The sequence below is a fragment of the Sabethes cyaneus genome, chromosome 3 (genome assembly GCF_943734655.1).
Source record: "Sabethes cyaneus chromosome 3, idSabCyanKW18_F2, whole genome shotgun sequence".
In the NCBI taxonomy this organism is placed as follows: domain Eukaryota; kingdom Metazoa; phylum Arthropoda; class Insecta; order Diptera; family Culicidae; genus Sabethes; species Sabethes cyaneus.
This window is the reverse complement of record NC_071355.1, coordinates 102,806,239-102,827,730: the sequence shown is the minus strand read 5'-3', so window position 1 is coordinate 102,827,730 and position 21,492 is coordinate 102,806,239. Positions and strand designations below refer to the sequence as shown.

Genomic DNA, 21,492 nt, shown 5'->3' with positions numbered 1-21,492 from the left:
TCACGACAGGACATCAAGACTGTCATCGGGAATGCAAAGACCGGTGATCGGGCCCCATAGCCTGCACATCGACACGAACGACAACGGCCAGCGATGCAACAACTATGCAGCTTCCCGAGATTTGGTGATCAGAAGCAGTTTCTTTTCCCACAAAGAAACTTCGAACTAAATCGACCATATTCTCATCGGGGGCCGGTTTTTCTCGAACATCAGCAACGTACGCTCCCTAAGGGGTGCGTATATCGACTCGGACCATTATCTAGTAGCAGTACACGTGCGCTTAAAACTATCGACGGTTTATACCTCACGACAAAGTCGCCCTCCTCGGTTAAACATCCGGCAGCTAAACAACCCGCCAGTTGCTGAAAACTACGCGCGCGTGCCGGATGAAGCTCTGCCTTCTTCTGTGGAGCTAGATGCTTCGACCTTCGAAAACGGATGGAGCATGATATGCTCTGCCGTCAACGAGGCCGCAACCGCGGTGCAAGGAGTGGAAACCTCGAGTGCACGAAAAGATTAGTTTGACGGGGAATGCCAACAAGCGATAGAGAGGAAAAAAAGAGCTTAGAAAAACTGTCTAAGCATATCCACGAGAGAGAATTTGGCCAAGTATCGACGAGTGCGGAATGAGTTGACCATGATCCTGAGGAAGAAGCGCCAGAAAGAGGACAGAGAACGCGAGGAGCTGGAACAACTATTCCGGGCTAATGACACGTGCAAGATTTACAAAAAGGTGAACCAAACTCATAAGGACTACACACCTAAACCTGACATGTGTAGGGACGAGGGAGGGGATCTAATCACAAACTAGCGCGAGGTGGTCGACAGGTGGAAGTAGTATTTTGATGAGCACCTCAATATATAGCGATATAGCAATAGGAGACGCAACGGAAGTTAACCTCAGAGTGCCTACAAACGACAGCTGCGTGCCGGCTCCCGATGTCTAAGAGATTCGACGAGAAATTCGTCAGCTGAAGAATAGGACTTGATCAAAGCGTCTTGCGGAGGGAAAAGTAGGCTCGATGCGAGAGTGCCAGAAGCTATGCAGTCCTTAAAAATCCTGCAAAACATTCTTCTCAACAGCAAACTAATTAGCAGAAATCATATTGTATACAAACTTTTGAAAACCATTAGAAAGTTACTTGTGTTACATGAATACTTAGTTAAATAAATAAATCAATGAATTTGAAAGAAAATTCTGTAACATAAGCATTAAATAGGGTAGATGTACCAAATATGGTGGAGATATGTCATCTATTAAGACAAATATACGTATTAAGACAAATTATGACTCAAAACGCATAATACCTATATGTATTCCAGTACTTTGGGATCAGTAGAAAAGAAATCAGGATCCAAATTTGATGATTTTTCGATAAAAGGTATCAAAAAACTAATTTGAAAATATCATTGCAATGTACCCATTATAGTAGTAGTGTTTCTGGCATTTCGTTATATGTGAACCAATTGTGGTAGTATACTGGAACACCGAAGACTAATTAATCAATCAAAATCGATTAATAATTTAAAATAGACGAAAATGAGTAATGAAAAATACATCATTTTAATTTTATTATTAAAAATAATTAGAAACGGTTCATAGGTTACACCGACCGCTCGCTAAGGATACCGCTTCTGGTGTGCGGATAGAAAATCCGGGATTGCGGCGCATAAAACCAGCCATCCATCTGCGTCCTAAAAATGAATAACATATTTAGTATGCTTGTATGATGTTTAGAAACTTTTCGGGATCAGTAGAATGATCATGATGAGAATTTTGATTAATCAGAAGTACGACTGTAATACGCGAGCACCGTTTACCTCAAACAATTTTTCAACGTGCTCTCTCATGATCCTTGCTGGTCCCACATCGAATTAGTTGCTTATTAATGTATTTACCTGTCTGATTATTCCGGAACGGTGTGATCCGCTCATTTGATATTAGGTATTCACTCACGTTGAACAGAAGTGCATGTCGGGAAACAGGGAAACCCCGATCCTGCATACCGTTCAACCAGTTCACAATTTGCTGCTCTTCTTGTTTTGAAAGCACAGGGGATGGTCCCGGATTGCACTTTTGTTTCCAATGTCCACTTCTCCTGTAAACGATAGTGGACATCGGAATCCCAAACTGTTTGCAACCTGCGTAAACCGTCATCCTGGAATCGATGACCTCGATACAACGGGCAATATCTTCTTCGTAGTAATGTTTGCGGGAAATTTTCTTTAGCTATGGAGCCATACTGTAGAATGTAAATCAAATATTGTGATTATAGGAATTTAGGTAATATGCGGCTATTTTTTGTTCATACCTGATATTTTATTGACAGCAAAAGCTAATCAAACAAATTAGTTTTTAATCACACACCGTGAAAAATGCACTATTACCAAAAGTGACAACAATGAGAAAGACAGATTTCGTATGCTACGATGATAGGGCATCGCCTACTACGATGATTGGCGCGCCGTTGTGAAATGTTACCAATCATGGTAATACATAAAATCAACTATTCTTGGTTAAAATCGTGTTAATTTTTCTTTGACTACGTTAAGAAAGTAGTAATTAATTCCCCCATGCGGTTTTATTTTCAGAAAATGTAGTTTATATGTCAAAAATGTCTTAATTACGATTACGTGTACCTTAGCGAATCGCTAAGAAACAAGCATCACAGTGACATGAAATTTTTTAACTTTGTTTTTTCACATAAAGAACAAAAAGTAAAAGTAATCCGATAAATTGGTGCAGGAGAGTTTGTTCATGTCTAAAAATGTATTTAGGAATTAAGAACAGCATGTTATCTATGTTAAAAGATCAATAGGCTCTCTTGTATTACCATGATTGGTGCTATAACTATATTTGGCACTTCTACCCTATATTGCTTAAACAAATGGTTTTCTGCATAACTTGGACTTGCTTCAGAGGCGAGTGAACCTCTTAGCTTTAAAACTTCTCTAATAAAAAAATGGCTTGCTCCCCACCCCCACAAACGAAAATCCTGGCTACGTCACTGTATAGAGACTCAAGAATATGCAAGAATATACAATTTTGCTTTAGGTTTTACTTGGGAAATTTGGGTGTTACCTATTAACTAACTAGTGGCCAGTAGACCAGTAGTAGATGTGATTTCTGCGGCATTCCTGACGGCGAGTCGCGGCTTGTAATTGTCACGCTATTGATCATCTATATCATCTATACGTAGTACTCACGTGTTCTCGAAGTATTTGCATCTATGTATGAAGGTTGCAAAAAATATCAGAGTGAAAAATGAACAGCGATGTTGGGCATCTTAACTCGCGTACCGACCAATCAGAGCTTTTCTCTTCGTTTTTGCTCATTTAACTACAGCATCTCGGAAAAACAGAATTTGAAAAGGTGGTATAGATCAATTGTAGAGTTAATTATTATCTACAATATTATTGGAGAAAGTATAGATTTAACTTTTGTATCATGGTGCTATAAAGCGAAAAAGGGCGCTCATTCTGTTACCAACCGGGTTTGTCGTTCTTCTAAAGTGCGCCCCAAAGACGTCAAAAAATCTTGCTTACTCATATTTGACAGTTTTATAATACGCTCAAAAATAACTTATTATTGATAAACGAAACGTTTGTGTAAAGTTGTGTCTACACAACTTAGGTAATCAATATCATTGTACATTGTAGCAAAATTTGCGTAGCATTTTATGTAAGTAGGAAATGAAGGTCAACGTAGAGCAAAATAACTAGAATGCAAAGTAAAAACAAAAATATATATAACGATGCAACCATAATATTCATTTTCGACAGTGCAAAATTACACGATTTTCAAATTTTAATACGAAGTAACAAATACGGCTGATTTACTCACTCATATAATCGAATCAACATACCTACTGTAACTTATCGCTGGTCTTTTATCACCTCTGTGCATTGCAAGTCAGTATAGCGCATAGAATGGATAAACAGCAACTTGCTGAAAATCATCAATATGCAAACAACTTAATTGTAATCTCCGCATGTAGGGTAATAAGTGTGTTTGCATATGGCAAATGTAAATGTATATACATGATGATATTACACGTGCATTACCCTAACTCGTTAAGTTCTATTAGGCCACGATCTTTAACGTATTCTCACGTGTTAAGTGTTGTATTTTTTTCTGGTTATTTCAGATGGCAGAACTAATGCAACAAATGCGTGAACCTGTCTCATTTGGCAGTACATCAGTTGGTAGTATTCCGCAAAGTATTGTGGCGTCTAGTGGAAACTCTAACGATATACATAAAGCATTGCGTGGCCAAGAAATCCATTCAACTCCGGCATCTAATTTGAAACTTTCGGAACAAATGCGAACCGCACATCACGATAATAGTCCTACGTTATCGCACAGTCAAAATGGCGCTAGTAATTACGGACAGGCCCATCCGTCACAAGGACGTTTATCTACTTCGAAAAGCTTCTCTAGTGGATTAAATCACTCAAGCAGTGGAGGAAATATTCAAAATAGTGCAAGCGTATCTTCGAGCTTGTCATCGCTACCGGATATATCTGCTAATAACTCTCAATTTTTCGAAGTGTTGTACGTTGGAAAAATCAAAGTGTCGCACAAACGTGTGCCCTTCACCTTTATCGATGACGCACTGCCGAAGTTTAAAGCGTATGATGCACAGAAACTCAAGCAACAGTTGGAAACGGTACGGAAGGTGAGTGAGTTTGATTTTTTGTTCTGTTTTACTAATAAAGGCAAACAGCATTTCACGATGATTATAATCACAATTCGTTTTCTAGAATAAAAGACTAAATAGAGAATTAAGCATCAATTTATTCTGATAATTAGAACTTTCAGTTTTAGCGGCAATTTCAGTTTTTTTTAAATTGAAACCCAGATGCGAAAACATAATTTCTAAAAATACAAAAAATATCAAAATCAGTAAATCTAGCTACAAATATTGAGAGATAAACAAGTTACACCCATTTTAGCAAATTTTCGGGTACCGTCATCCGGGGCGAGATTGTGCCAAAAAAGCATAGGTTTTTGTTCTTTAGCTCAGTATACACACAATTTGGGAACTAAGTTGATTTCAAACCTGTCAATATATACTAAATTGTTTAATTAACAAGTACCATAGAGATGGTTTAGTTACAATGAAACCTAATTTTACTGGAAGTGCATGAACTTTGGCACAATCTCACCCCTTCTAGGGGGGGACATTGTGCCAAAAACATAAAGTTAGGCTAAAAACCTAAACAGTGAACATTAGCATGTTTATAAACAATACACATAAATATCAGTATAAAGTAGTTCATATGGGGTCGTCCATGAGCTAAGTGGACTATTAGGGGCAGGGGGTTAGCCAAAAACAACGCATCATACAAAAAGTGTGAACGAAAATAACCCGGGGAGGTCTAAAATAACTAAAAATGAGTTCGTAGTCAATGGACAGCCTTTATATATTCAGTAGTGTTTCCAGGGTTAACAAGGGGGAGATATATGGAGGGCGTGTATCCTAAGGGGGCATATCTATTTGATCATTTAACAAAAGTAAGCATTACTTCGTTCGAGAATCCGCGGTCGCAGAACATATGGCCTATCTCATCCCCCTCTCCCTCCTTAAAACTGGCAGTTTATACACGGTATAATATAATCATCTTATATTAGAGTGTTTATTTAAAGTATCTGAAATTTCTAGAGAAAAAGTAAAAATTAGTTTAAATTATTTAGCAGACCTATGATGCTGTTTGCTCCAAAATGGATGATGCAATCTAATCTGTCAAAATATTGTGCTCAGTAGTAAATAATCGATCATTATGGCTTGGCACAATCTCACCCCCGTGAAGCTCGAAAAGTACAAAGTTTTGAAAAATATTATTTTCGTAATCAAAACTTATCCAACGCATAATAACCTTTCAATACATTGTAAATGATTAGTTTATATACCTTCAAAATAGCAAGTTGATGCGATTTCTTGTTTGGGTTGGTTTATGCGAGACATTTTTTACAAGCATTATTTCCGAGTATTTTTGATCGCGAACTTTGAAACCCTGTTTAAGCTAAATAGCTTGTTAATATTATCTGTGTTCCATTCTAAGTTATGGATAAATATGTTATGTTCATCATCATTTTGAATTTAGGTCACCAGTTTCTATAGTTATAATAAATTTTCACAAATAAACATTTTTGGTTTTTGACACAATCTCATCCCCGTGGCACAATCTCACCCCGGATGGCGGTACTAAAATGATGTAGACCTCAGGGGGGTTAATTTTATTAAACTAATTTTTGAAATATCTAATTTTTAAGAGCATTTTGGTTTAAAATGAAGTGAAAAATGTTATATGTTTTAATTTATAAACCTAATTGCAGATTGGCACTATACCACTGGTTTTTTGTTTAATTTTCTTAACGCTTTGAGTATTTTTAGGACAAAAATTAAAAAAATTGTACCAATGACAAAATCTAAAATTTTATTTTGAGTAGTTTTTTCAATATTTTTGAACAAATAAAACAAAATTACTTTCAGTGTATTTTTTTAATAACGTTAATTAGGCTTATACAAATTTGAAAAAAAGTTTATGTCGCCCCCCCTTCAAAAATTTTCGAAATGTGAAAGGGCAAAAAAATAAAGTGTCATATTATTATATTGCATTCTTTAGTGATAAGCAGATTTTTTGCAGTTCAACTAGTTTACATATCTAAATACCTAATAAGTGCAAAGTTAGAGTAATTATCCCGTTAGTCTCGAACAAATTTCTTTCAATTTCAGTTTAACGCTGTTATTCCTACAATTGCTAAACCGAAGGTTAAAATTGTAGGAATGAGTGATCAATATTCCTCCGATGTTTTCGTTGACTTGCTCAAGAGTCAAAACGAGAACATCGGCATTAGTGAAGTAAAAATAATTGCGCAATACGAAAATCCACGCTTCAAATATAACAAATATAATATAGTAATTGAAGTTGACAAAGACACTTATAACAGCTTGATGAATGCTGGTAAAGTAAGCATTGGGTGGGATAAGTGTCCTGTTAAAGAGGCCGTTAATGTTTTGCGTTGCTTTAAATGTGGAGAATTTGGCCACAAAAGTACGGAGTGTGTTAATACTGAAACATGCTCAAAGTGTAGTAGAAAGCACAAGACATCTGATTGCTCTTCAACTGAGTTCAATTGCGTAAATTGTATAAAATCGAATAAAGAACTAAATATGAATTTGGACGTAAAACATCCAGCATCTAGCTCACAGTGTCCGGTTTATCGGAGGCTGTATGAAAAAAGAGAAAGCAACATATTGTCAAGTAACTAGCAACAAAAGAAATTGCAATACGATAGGAAATTAGATATAGTCTATCTGAACATTGCTGGTTTATCTGCAAATTATGTTGCTTTGCGACATCTTGTAGAAATAAAACGTCCAATGTTGGTAGCACTAGCTGAAACTCATATAGTGGACGCTGATGCCTTTGACCAATATAGTATACCGGGTTACAAAGTTGCTTTTTGCCTTTCGCATTCCAGGCATACTGGTGGTGTTGCTATTTATGCCAGGGAATCAATTAAATTCAACATTCGTTCAAACGAATCTGTTGAGAATAATTGGTTTCTATGGATTTCAGTTGAAAGAGGCATGACGATGGGAAATTACGGAATAATATATCATTCCCCTAGTTCAAGTGACCAGCGCTTTTTAGAAATTTTAGACAACTGGTGGGATAGTTTCATAGACCTAAATAAACTAAATATTATAGCTGGTGACTTTAATATTGATTGGCTTAGTGGACAAAATTCGAATCAATTAAAGCAGTTAGCAGATTTTTACAACTTAAGACAAACAGTTTGCCAATTTACTAGAATTTCCAGACATAGTCGAACGCTAATTGATCACGTGTTTTCTAACTTTGACATGGTGCATTCTATTACAGAGGCCGATTGTAAGATTTCTGATCATGAGACAATTTTTATTTCCATCGAGAATGACCAAACCCGTGACGATAAAGTAAAGATAAAATGCTGGAATAGATATTCGAAGCAGGCAGTGTCTCAGCTTGTTTCGAGAAGCTTGGATTTTCTTCCATTAACTGGTGATGTGGACCATAAAGCAGCTGTTCTTACCAACACGCTGAAAGAGTGTACCAATAAGCTTGTTATTGAAAAATATGTGGAACTACATAATACGAACAACTGGTACTCTTTAGATCTGACACGTTTGAAACGGGAAAGAGATAAAGAATACAAGAAGTTTCGTAGAAGTAATAATAATGATAATTGGAGTAGATACACAGCCGCACGTAACGTATATTCACGTGCCTTGAAAAAGGCTCGATGTGATTATATACAACGGAAGATTGATCACCATCAAAACAACAGCAAAGAGTTATGGAAAATTCTAAAACAGTTAATAAAATGTAAAGATAACTCCCCGCGCTCCATAACTTTTAACGGTATAGAAGAACAATCGTCGCAAGTAATAGCCAATAAATTTAATAGTTATTTCGTTGATAGTGTTCAGCTGATCAATCAAAGTATTGACTTGGTCAGTGAACCTCACGAAATAATACAGCCGATTTCTAATAATATCAGATTTGATGGATTTCGCCCTATTACTTTTGCAGAGTTGAAGGATATTTGTTTTTCTTTAGAGAAATCGGCGGGTATCGACAATGTCAACGCAAAAGATTGCTTTCATGTCATTGGACGCGACTTGCTGGACCTTGTTAATGAATCGTTGCAAACAGGGCACGTGCCTAAGGTTTGGAAAGAATCAATTGTGATTCCTATTCCCAAAGTTAATGGGACGGATAAAGCCGAAGAGTACCGTCCTATTAACATATTGCACACATTAGAGAAAATTCTAGAACTTATTGTTAAAGGCCAGCTAATAAATTACTTAAAGTGTAATCATTTGCTGATTCCAGAGCAATCAGGCTATCGAGAGGGACACTCTTGTGAAACTGCATTAAACCTGGTACTAGCAAAATGGAAAGAAAAAATCGAAGCTAAAGAGACTATTCTTGCTGTATTTTTGGATCTAAAACGCGCTTTCGAAACAATTTCTAGGCCCATATTGTTACAAACTTTGAAGCGATTTGGTATTGCAGGGATAGCATATAAATGGTTTGAAAGCTATTTATGTGGTAGAACTCAGAAGACTCGCTTTGAAAATTTGAATTCTGATTCCCTTGCTAACACACTGGGTGTACCGCAAGGAAGTGTATTAGGGCCTCTTTTGTTTATCATGTATATAAATGACATGAAACGAGTTTTACGGTTCTGTGACATGAATTTATTTGCTGACGACACTGTTCTATTCATTGCGGCTAAGGATCCTAATGAAATTGTACCACATTTAAACCAAGATTTACATTATCTATCGAATTGGCTAAAATTTAAACAACTTAAACTCAACATTAGCAAGACAAAATATTTAATTATTTCAGCCAACTCCAGACCAAACGTAAATGTTGAAATTGATGGTGAGGCAATTGATCGCGTAAACGAAATAAAGTATCTTGGAGTAATCATTGATGACAAGTTAACCTTTAAGCCTCACATTGACAATGTCATCAAAAAAATGGCGAAAAAGTACGGTGTCTTGTGCCGTTTAAGAAATGAATTGACGATTAGTAGTAAAATTCTTTTATATAAGTCAATCATTTCACCACATATAGATTTTTGTTCATCCATCCTGTTCCTCGCAAACGATACACAAATATTGAAGTTGCAGCGCTTGCAAAATAAAGTTATGCGATTGATTTTAAGATGTAATAGATACACTTCCTCATATATTATGCTGGACGCATTGCAATGGCTTTCTGTGAAGCAAAGAGTTTATTTTTTGACAATGGTGTTTCTATATAAAATTCTTAATGGGATGCTGCCTCGATATTTGTGTGATCGAATTGAAAGAGGAAGTGATTTGCATTCGTACAACACTAGAAACGCGAATGATGCAAGAACACCAAATTTTTTGTTTGGAAGATCACAGAACTCTCTGTTCTACAAAGGAATGAACTATTTCAATTCGATGCCTAGACAAATAAAACGTGCAGCAACAATGGCGGAATTCAAAAGGCTTTGTATTTCACACATAAAATCTACTTTATAGTCACAATTCGATTTTTTTGTATTTTTTAAGAAGATTGTATATTTATTTATTTTTTGTATATTTAGTGAATATAGTAAGTTATCATGTTCACTGATGATGATGGATTTGAAATTGTTATTATTATTAATTAAAAAAGTTTAGAGAAGGCTACACATGTTTGAGCCACGCGCGCGAGAACAGACATACACAATCTGGAAATTGAATGATCAGGTTAAAGTCCTGAACAAAGGGTTTGGAGCGGAAGCTGGACAGGCTTGGGTTTGCTTGTGGACTTTGGAACTCGTATACCATCGCTTTGTTGCGGAGTGGTATATCGAGCACCAAAGTTCTGCAGGATCTCCCTCGTAGTTCTAGATCGTTATCTAGAACCAACTCTGACCAGCTTGTGCTCCTAAATATTAGGTTCAATTCCTAATCAAGTCCAGATAATTTTCGGGTTGGAAACGTTTTGGACGAGCCTTGGACATTTTTTGAAAATGTTGATATTCACTTGAAAGTTTGATATGTCTGTATTAGAAGCCAGCTCGTTATTTGCTTTTACCACCTGGCTACATTGTTGTATTATAAATATCTTAAGTAGATAAACCGTCCTGCTCAAACCGTTGTAGGGGTATGAGGTGGGACCATCATCATCATCATCATCAATAACTGAGCTTTCTAATTCCTGCTGCAGGTCACAGGCGACTATTTTGCCTAACCTTTAAGTTCCGGACATCGAAAATTGAGGTGCTTGCAATCAGACTTTTGGATCTATTTGCTTTAAATTTTGTTTCATTTTAAATTAACTTGTTTTAAGAGAACCGAAGAAATACGTCAAATATTCCGAAATATCAGCTATCGGTGCTTTTGGAGCTCTAAATTGGTCGTTTTATACCGTAGTATAGGTACTCGGCTACCCTAATTTTGGATGTTAAGGACGTAAAGTTTAAAGATACAATTTTTACCATGCATTGGATACATGCAGAAAGATGTCACTGAAGTGTTCGAAACTTGAAATTTTCTGACTGTTGGTTGGCATATTATGATTATCATTGGGAACCGGCCATAACATCAAATCAAGTCGTGTTAAATTATATTGCATTTTTAGAAGGAATTAATGATGTCAAAGAGTTGCGAGCTTTTTCGATTGTCAAAGAGTTGTTATCGAAATGGTTTGTATTCTTAATAATAAGATAATTGTTGGAGAACCAACTGTGGAATTCCCTGATATTCATATTAGTTCGTGGTTACCGAGTTCTGAACTAGTAAGTGACACGGACTTTTTTGAAATACACGGTAACTAACCGAGTGACACGCATGTTTTAAGAAAAATTTAAATGAAGGTCAAGTTATACGTTTGTGGATCTCTTAGGTGATCTCTGACACTCCAGTATTATCTAGCTGGTTCATCTCTAACAGGATGCTTACTCTGTGCTTGGGTCAAAAAATATTGAAGTTTGGTTCGGTTTGAACTAAAATTTATGTACTGTACAAAAGTTTTGTATTAGATTTTTAATAATACGGAAAAATAAACACTGGTTTCTTCTCTTATGTTTAGTTCTTGGAGGTTTGAATTATTTTTTTCTTGCCGCCCCCCCCTTCAACAATATTTTGAGACCCGGACATAAACTTTTTTCCAAATTTGTATAAGCCTTATCTACTCTGAAACAAATATCTTGGTAACTGTTATCATATTAGAGGCTGTAATTAAAACACACCAGTGAACTTTGGCAGAAAAGTTTTCTGTTTAGTGCAAGCATCACTTTAGTCAAAATACGTTACTTTCGGCGTTATCCCGATACATAACAAATACAAAAATAATAGAATCATAGTCAAAATTACTAGTAGGGATGCTATAACGGTTTTACCGGTATTACCGGGCTATTTTCCAATACCGAATTACCGGTTTTTCCAAGACCAAAAACCGGTATTTTCGGTATTTTTTTTTGCATAATCAAATAACAACTCAAGAAGCCTGAATCGCTGGTAAAACTTTTAAAGCAAGGAGAAACTTAAATTCATGATTGAAGGTTCTACAAATAATAACTTAATTATGTAGTTCTTCCAAAGGGAAAACCCTGAAATACCTCACCGCTGTCAGCATAGAGCCGGAGTGCCTCATGCTTTTTAAGCAGTCGTCTCCATTCAACTTGTTCCAATCCCTGGGCTACTCGTCGCCAATTTCTCAGTCGTCTCAGAAGTCGCAAATCACTATCGATCTGATCATGCCATCTTGCATGTTGAGCTCTGCTGTTACTGGTGTCGAGGCGGTCGTTGAAGAGAACTGTTTTCGTTGCTGAGAAACAAGGATACGCTTTATTTAAACGATGAGGAATTCATGAAGAAATAAGAAATTGTCGCAGTGCTAAAACCAGCCTTGGCTGCTGTCGAATTACTGTACCGGAAAAATTGCAAACTCTACGAACTACGCACTCTAAAACTACTCTCGGAACACCTTTCAAGTATCGCACAACTGCTGTTCGAGTTACTGTATTGATAGAATTTCCAAGAGAGTTTGTATATTTAAATTTATTCGTTTTATAATTAGTCGCGGTATGTGCAACGACTTTGTAATATTCTTCAAGGCATCAAGGATGTTTTAATAATAAAATTCTGCAAGGTTTTATTATTTTAACCCTTTATAAGGCAGTGGCAACTATATTGCCACCAACAAAAATTTTTTATGTTGCTTCTATAATTATATTGATGTCATTATAGACGCAAAACAAATATTTTTCGTTGGTGGCAATTTTATTGCCACGGCCTTATAAAGGGTTAAAAGTCAATGGAATAAACTCAGAAACCGAGCAGGCAGAGGAACCAAAATCAACTGAACCTTCAGTTATAATTTATCATAAATGTCAGTATCTAAGCAGCTTGCTAAAAGCTCTTGAACAAGGGTTTTCCTACGCTACATTTCTAATTTATCACTAGGAATTATTCTTTTTTCTCTGTGGAGACCGAATGAAGATTCTCTGCCTCCGGAAGTTTTTCATTGAAATTTGTTCTCCTTTAAAAGATGACATGGTAAATTCTCTTCGCATTGTTAAATATTATTTTTTAATGAACTAGTCAATTAACTACGCGACAGAAATTGAGAATCGTTGATTATGGAAGGAACTTCTTCAAATCATATGATTTTTGAATATAGTTTTCAAGAGTTAACTTTTACCAGTTTTTACCGGTTTTACCGGTATTGCATTTATCAATACCGAAAAACCGGTTTTCAAAATACCTCCCGGTATTGGCATCTCTAATTACTAGACATTACCATGAAAGGTGGTAAAATTATCTGAGAACATGTTGTTTTTACAAGAATCATGGTAATTATGAATAGCTTTTTCATGGTACTTACAAAAAGCAAGCGTTTTCTGCAAAATGGTACGAGATACCATGATTCTTGTTTCAGTCTACAAATTTTTTTTGACTTCTTAGAATAGTTATTGAGTTTTTTAAATTTCATATGCGAAAGCACATACGCCCATTTTGTAGTTAGTCTTGAGTCATAAAAGTCAACTGATCTGTGAAAAAGAACGGATTCAAATCGGAGTTGATCGTGCAAGATTTTTCACATTTGTTTATAAAACTTCCAAACCAGAAACCCGACAAAAGTTAAAACGTGCAAGTTTTGAAAAGCCCATCTTCCGTTGTAGCTTTGTTCAAATCGATTAACCGGGTTAAGAAAACTTTGAGTGTATAGAGTTTCTTTTTATCATATTTTTAAACATAACTTTTGGTAGAGCCATCCCTGAATAAGTAAGATTACGAAATATTACAAACCGCACATAATGCAATTCCTATATTATAAAATGCTATAGTAGAAAGGCAAAACATAAACAACACTTAGCCTAATTTATTGTTGGTTGGCACTGTATTGTGTTTCTAAAGATTTTTCTTTGAAATTTATTTAATCTTGTCTTAGTCTAACATATATTTTTAGTACATATATTTTATTCTTAATATGCCAGTTTAATTCATGGTACATGTGCAGTATGCTCGATACCGAATTAAGTTTTTACCTTTGTTATAGTATATCACAAAGGTTTAGAAATTGGTCGAAAAACACGAAGTTGATCCGAGGCCCGGAGGGCCGAGTCACATTTCACATATACCAATCGATAGAGCTCGACGAACTGAGCAATGCCTGTGTGTGTGTGTGTGTGTGTGGGTGTGTGTGTGTGTGTGTGTGTGTGTGTGTGTGTGTGTGTGTGTGTGTGTGTGTGTGTGTGCAGCTCATTTTCTATCGCCTGTTTCTCGGATATGGCTGAACCGACTTATGCGCTATTAGTCTCATTTGAAAGGTATTATTGCCTAGTATATCACTATTGAATTGTTTCGTGGTCCGATGTTTCGTTTAAAAGTTATGAGCAAAAATGTGAAAACTACGTGACACGATTTTCTCCGGAACCACACAACCGATTTCAATGATCTTAGTACCAAATGAAAGCTCTTGCTAAATTATAAAAATTTTCAGGAAGTTTTATTGAAAACAAACATGGAGTTTAAAAGTTATGCTTAAAAACGTGTTTTGACAAGGTAATAATTATCGCCTGTTTGTCAGAGACGGCCAAGCCGATTTATGCGCTATTAGTCTCATTTGAAAGGTAATATAGCCGGATATATCACTATTGAATTGTTTATTGATTGGACTTTTCGTTTGAAAGTTATGAGCAATTGAAGTTACACGTTTAACTTCACGTTAGAATTTACAATACTTTATAGCGATTTTAACCAAGATAATCAATCTAGTTTCAATTGTTTTAGTATTAAACGAGAGGTATTAACACTGCAAATGTATTTGTCAAATTTCATAAGGATTGGTTCTACTGGTCAAAAGATATTTAAAAATGATTGATGAAATTTATTCAAGACAACCTTAATGACCAAACCTTTAATGGGACCAAACCTCAAAAACAGAATAATATAGTAAAAATGTGTAATTTTTCAACGGGTGTTTCTTTGCAGCAGTTAATTAATAAAATATAGCACATTTTCTTACACTTTTAGGGTGACCGTGAATCCGCTTAAAAGGGTGACACAAATTTTTATTTTTTAAACGCGTCCAAAAAATAGCGTCTTCACAAAAATTGTAGAACACACTAAAATAAGCAACTTTGCTGCAAATAGTAAATATTTATCTCTTACTGGTTGCGAAATTTAATGATTTGTTTAAAGAAATCACTTTAAAATCAAGCAAAGCAAAGCCATGGGTGTAAACGTCCTTCAGAATTTGACCTTTCTTTATCGACAGACTTCGCAGCCGGTTATTAGAGTACAGGAAAATTACGGGCTAGGGCAAAGATCCTATTAACTCTGTAACGGCACCGATCAGTCGAGATTCGAACATACGACGATTGGCTTGTTAGGCTAGCATTGTGCCCCGAGGCTAACAGCCACTTTAAAACCAGTTCTGCTCAAAAATTCTGTACACGCTGTTTTCATTGCTTTCATATGTTCTATAAAGTTATTTAGTAGGTTGAAATACACAATGAAGATTATTTATCGCTAGGATGCATATGGATGATAACTAGCACCGCATTAACAAACAGTTGAATTAAGTTCCGAAGACGTGTCGATTTCTGTATGATCATTTCCAGTTCAAAACGCTAAAAAAGTCATTTTTCACTCGACTATTTTCGATTGGAATTGGAATTTGAATGTGAAAATTAATTCTTTTTAAACCTAATATTTGACGAGCAACATTTCAAAAGGTCCAATGTGCAAATGAGAGATTCTCTTTGCATCTCGTCTCTTAGGCTTATTACGGCGGCATAAATGCACTTGAATGCGTCTATTTTGCATGAAACGGTTACTGGTGTTATTGGAAAGCTTATCCTTTAGAATAATTGGGATGAAATGTATTTATGCCGCCGTAATAAGCATAAGAGAGGAAACGCAAAGAGAATCTCTCATTTGCACATCGGACCTTTTGACATGTTGGTCGAGATTTTCATGTTTATCTGTAAGTAAAAAATAAAAAGGTTTGACAAAACGGATCTTTCTTTAAAAAGGGGGTACACCACTAATCGTATCAATCGGCACCAAATTTAAGATTTTTGCTTTCTGACCTAAAATGAACAATCTGACAAAATTTAGTTCAAATCCGATTACACGGTTATCGGATACTTTGCATGTGTTGACTCTAATAGATAATTTTTAGATTTCACATCTGAATAACTTGAGAACGGCTTGGAATAAGAAACAGTTTATATATGAATTTAGTTCAAAGTGATACGTATATAATTTGACTCTGTCAGTTTTATGAAAATTACAAATTCAAATACAAAACAAAAATAATATTTGTGCTAAAATTACAAATTCAAATACAAAACAAAAATAATATTTGTGCTGGAAATGCCCATATCAAGTGACATATAAGATGGTATAACAAAGGTTCCTTTCACCACTAGGTGAATTAAATCGGTTTTTTTTTGTGTAAAAATAAATTAATTTTAAATCTCCCATTTTTAGTTTTGGCGAAGTAAATATTGAAACCATTCTTTGTATCATGATGCAAAATATGTAGAAAGAAGAAAAAATGTTTTGTGTTCTCGACAGTTAATTATAAAAAATATTAGCATGTTTAAATTAAGTTTGAAAAATGTACGAGGAATAAAATTGATTTACAAAATATAGAAAATCAACCAATTTTAAATATAAAACAATTTTAGTTTAGTGCATTATGGATAACGAACCGCCAAATTAGTTGGAGGAAATATATTTTTATCTTCGGTGGCGCTTTTATAATTTTCACTTTGCAATAACTCATAGGCTGGTTGTTTTAATACATTTACTCATTAAAATAAATGCGTATTTATTTTTGCTTTATATAGACTACCTCTAATGGAATGCCAGAAGCAGAAGAAGAGTCATCTTTTACTCAAACTTCACTTGCTCCCTCGGCACAGGTGCTTAAAAACATTAACGAACATGATGAAACTGCAAGTCATGGTAAGCAACAGGATAACTCAATCATCTCAGAAAACAAGGAGAACGCTGAACCACAAATGCCGGATGAGAGTGAAGTCTTCCGAGGTCGTAGAGTTAGTGACTTTGATATACCAACAAAGAAGGTGTAAGTAACGTATTATGCTGATTGATGATATTATTCGTATTGTATCGTAAATCTCTATCACATAAGGATATGCGAAATTTCAAGTTCACTGAATTTCGTAAGTATGTATTAAGTAAGATTGAAATTTCGCATTACCTTCCGAGTATTATTATATCGAGTTTTATATTAAAAAAGTATTCGTATTTTTTAAAATTCATATGTGAATTATGTCTTTAATAAAGACCAGTAAAACATAATCGTGATATGGTTATATTTCGTAATCATTGTTACTATCTGTTATTGTAACCTCACGTGAAATATATATTGTTTCATAATTAGCAATAGTAAACTTGTGACGCAATGCACGGAAGTTAAAGATGGTAACAGGACAAATTCACTGGCTGACAATTCAAAACTATTCAATTATCTGCCAGAATCACTGCCAGCATCGAAATCGTCTTCTGACGCAAAGTAAGTTTGGCTTATATTTGGTGAAATCTATTTAATTGCAAATTGCTTCACATGCTGCTTGTGCAATGTTAAGGTTTAAAACGTACCTAACATAAAATGTTTGCACTAGTTAAACTCATCAGCTCTTAAAAAAATTAACGTATATTTTTGCTTATTAGACGCTTAATTGCAATTTTTAAATAATTATGGCTTTGAGAGTATGTACACTAATTTATGTGCAAATAAGCTGAAACACACAGGAAAAGTTTTAGTCGAGGCATCCTATCACACTTCATATCAAACCAAATCGAAACAAACACCAAGAAATATTTTCATGGACTTAGTTATTACTTTTTAACTCTACGTAAAAGCTGATGAAAAAACTACAAGGTATACAGCTCTAAGGATTGTACGAAAGGGTGACGTAGAACTATATTATCATTAGATCATTAGATCAGAATCAAAGACTAATGTAAACTGCATTTCTGGCATATGTATGTTTATAAGAATCTGTGAGTGCCATCGTTTAAGTAAATGTTTAAAAGAGAGGAGCGAAATATTCAGATTCAATTCTTCATGGAATTCAATGGTGGCTTTGAAAATACGTGGACGGGAGTTCATAAATACAACGCGAGCAACCAATGAGGTACCGAGATTTAAAGATCTTTTAAAAATCACTTGTGTGTGTCATAAAGGTTAAAATAGTAATGAATAATTATTGTATTAAATAAAATTATGCGTAGCTTGACATGTTTCAATAAGCTCATTTTAAATCGATTGTGGCCTTTTAAAGGGCCATTGGTTACCAATAACATTAAAGCCTAAGCACGTTCATCGCAAATATAATGTGCCATTCGAATGTCCTTCTCTTTTGACATGAATAGCAACAGGCACGTATGTAGCGGCGTCGATTCACTGTCTTTTGCTCCGAGAAGGTTTTACTAGTTTACTTTCACAGCTTACCGCTTGTTACATAGCAGAAAATATGCCACAAACGCAAAAATTTCTGTTGAGAATCCTTATCCTCCTACCACAGGGGTAATGGGGCTCAAACCATCATAAAATGAATTAATGCCTCCAAAAACCCCCACATGCCAAATTTTGTTTTATTTGCTTGATTAGTTCTAGAGTTATGAGGAAATTTGTATTTTATATGTATGGGAGCCCACCCTCTTAGAAGGAAGAGGGGTCTCAGAACAGTAGTAGTAGTAGTAGTAGGGGAAAGCCATCATCATTTCAAGGACTTGCCAATGTATGTGGGTAGAATTACAGTAGATCCAAATTTGGTTATCAAATGAGTTTCACACTAATGCTGTTACAGAAGGGCCAAAAGGGATTGGGCGGACCCACAAGCAGAGGCACTTGTGCGCATTCCGGGGATATAAGAGTCGCCTTCCAGCATTAGGATTCTTCCATGTAATAATCAATTTCGCTGTACCAACTTTAACCCACGTGATGATTTGTTTGTTTTAAATTGAGAAGTGCCATATTTGCTTCAGACCTTAAGGATTCAGGTTGGCAATCCACTCCATCATCCAGCCTTCCACATTTATGATTTCAATAATAATACTGTTAATAATATGATATTAAGATGAAATGTGGTAAAAATAGAACAATCTCACCAGCAGTCCTTCGTATGAAATAAAGTAGCGTCCTTTGAGGTTCCATAAGTGCTTCTAATAGTTAATTTAATTTTTCATTCTGGTATCCATGTGCAGTATTAAAATTCGTTTTGGCCAAAGTTTTTACTATATAACAGTAGATGCTTCATAAGCTAAAACGAAAAAAATAATTAAAATAACTCATTAGGCTTACCAATTAGCTAGGCCGTGTGGCTCCGCCGTCTGTCCAAAACCTCGGTTTTGAAGTCAGGCAGCCGGAAACCACCCAGCATCGCACCTCCTAGCTTGGCTACTCAATAGAGCATTACCAGGTATGGCCACGTGGAGGCGCTAGGTAGGGGCTTGGGATGGCTAGAGCTATATTGGACGCTCCTCATTTGCCTTCCCCATTTCATACCCAGAAGGAAGAGGGGTCTCAGAACACCACAGAAACAATTCCTGCCTTCTAAAACCCCCACATGCCAAATTTGGTTCCATTTGCTTGATTAGTTCTAGAGTTTTGAGGAAATTTGTGTTTCATTTCTATGGGCGGGGGGCCCTCTTACACCTTTCATAAAATTGCTCTCTTACCCCCTCAGCCTCCCAGTTGGCTTCAAGGTATGACGCTGGCCTAATGAGCCAGTCGTCTTATGTTCGAATCTCGGTTGGAGTGGCTGTTAAAGTCAATAGGATCGTAGCGTCTGCCCTGCAATTGTCCTGTGCTCTAACAGCTGGTTGCGAAGTCTGTCATATAAAAACAGAAGCTCATGTTTCGATAACGGAATGAAGCACCTAGGCTTTGCTTTTTACCTCCTTCATACATTAGCTGGTCATTTTATCTATCCAATGACATATAAATTGTTCTGTTTCGTTCAGTAGTTTAGTAGTTATTACCACTTGAAATCTTTCATTCAAACGTTACACTTCTATTTTCGTTCTCACAGAATGCTACCCAGTCCCAGTATAGTAAACAAAGATGTAGTCCTACGTCAAAATTTGCAACAAAACTCTGTTTTAATAATTGCTATTATAATTGCAAAAATATATTTCTCCACTAGCACTGGGGCCAGTGTATCCTTACACTGAAAATGTACATGTAAAATATGCCTAATAAGCGATATTGAAATTTTCTTAACTATGAAAATTAGTTGATCGAGACCGCGATCGAGACGGGCGATAACTAATCCATGATCAAAATACAAATAATGTTAGAGCAATGCTGACAATTGAATGTCCCGAATGGCACAAACACAATGTCGTTCCCCATTTTAATACCAAAGCAAAGCATGCATTAATGCACTATTTTTACCTTTCGTGTTGTAGTTTTTTGCTAAACACCATATTATTCAAACTACATTAATTAACAATTCAATCATTCCCTGCAATTTTAGCATTCCAATTCGTCGTGATCGTTCTGCCTCAATTGGCTCGATTCCTATTGTTGAACAAAACCGGACAATGGTTTTTTTAATAGGCCAATCAGATCTAAGATTGATAAGCCCCGATCGTAAACAGGTCCTTCTACACAAAGAGTTTCGTGACGTCGCCAGCTGTGCCCAGGGCCAAAAGAATGCGGACCATTTCGGCATCATCTGTCGCGATGTCAACAATGACGGCTACATTGGATACGTGTTTAAATGTCAATCAGAAAACGTTGCAGATGAGATTATTATTGCAATCTCACAAGCATTCCTTGTGTGCTCAGAACAAAAGCAAAAAAGCAAAGCATCTGCCCAAATATACTCATGCGAACACTGTCCTATGTTGTGGTATCATAAACTATGTACGGATATTGAAGGGTTAAGCGATAAAAAAACACAATACATGTTGTTCAAACGAATTGATACCACACTAACCGAAGAAGAGCAACGTATGCTGATGGAGAAATATCATGGTGCTGAAGAGGCGGCAGGACACAGTATTGGAGAACAGAATCAATTTCTAATGATGCTACTAAGAGCACATTGTGAAGCCAAGCAGCAGAGACATGTACATGACACTGCTGAGAATAGAACTGAATTTTTAAATCAATATTTGGGCGGTACAGGAATTTTTATGAAGGCGAAGCGATCATTAACTAGTTCTTTTGATCACTTATTGAAAAGGAGAACGAGTAAAGATGACTTCAATGGAGGCCTGTCTTCCATAAAAGATTTCAACTCATGCGGTGATCTGAAGGGAGATTTGGAGCCTCAATCTAGAGCACGGGCTTCAACGATAGGCTCCAGTCCCTCTTTGTCCCGAAAAAATTCCGATTTGGCTGTGCCACAAGTAGTACCGCAGCTAAAGTCGCCTATGATGGATATGTAAGCTAATAATTATGACTATTTAT

General features: G+C 35.9%; 1 protein-coding gene across 1 annotated transcript in view; it reads left to right on the top strand.

The window, feature by feature from the left end:
- Window positions 1-21,492, top strand: part of LOC128741611 (TBC1 domain family member 1) — a 71,550-nt gene that overhangs the window by 45,094 nt on the left and 4,964 nt on the right. Inside the window, exons 4-6 of the mRNA XM_053837552.1 lie at window positions 4,149-4,679; window positions 16,889-17,130; window positions 20,552-21,466. Of these exons, the coding sequence (XP_053693527.1) occupies window positions 4,149-4,679; window positions 16,889-17,130; window positions 20,552-21,466 (1,688 nt within the window). The remainder of the gene's footprint in view (window positions 1-4,148; window positions 4,680-16,888; window positions 17,131-20,551; window positions 21,467-21,492) is intronic.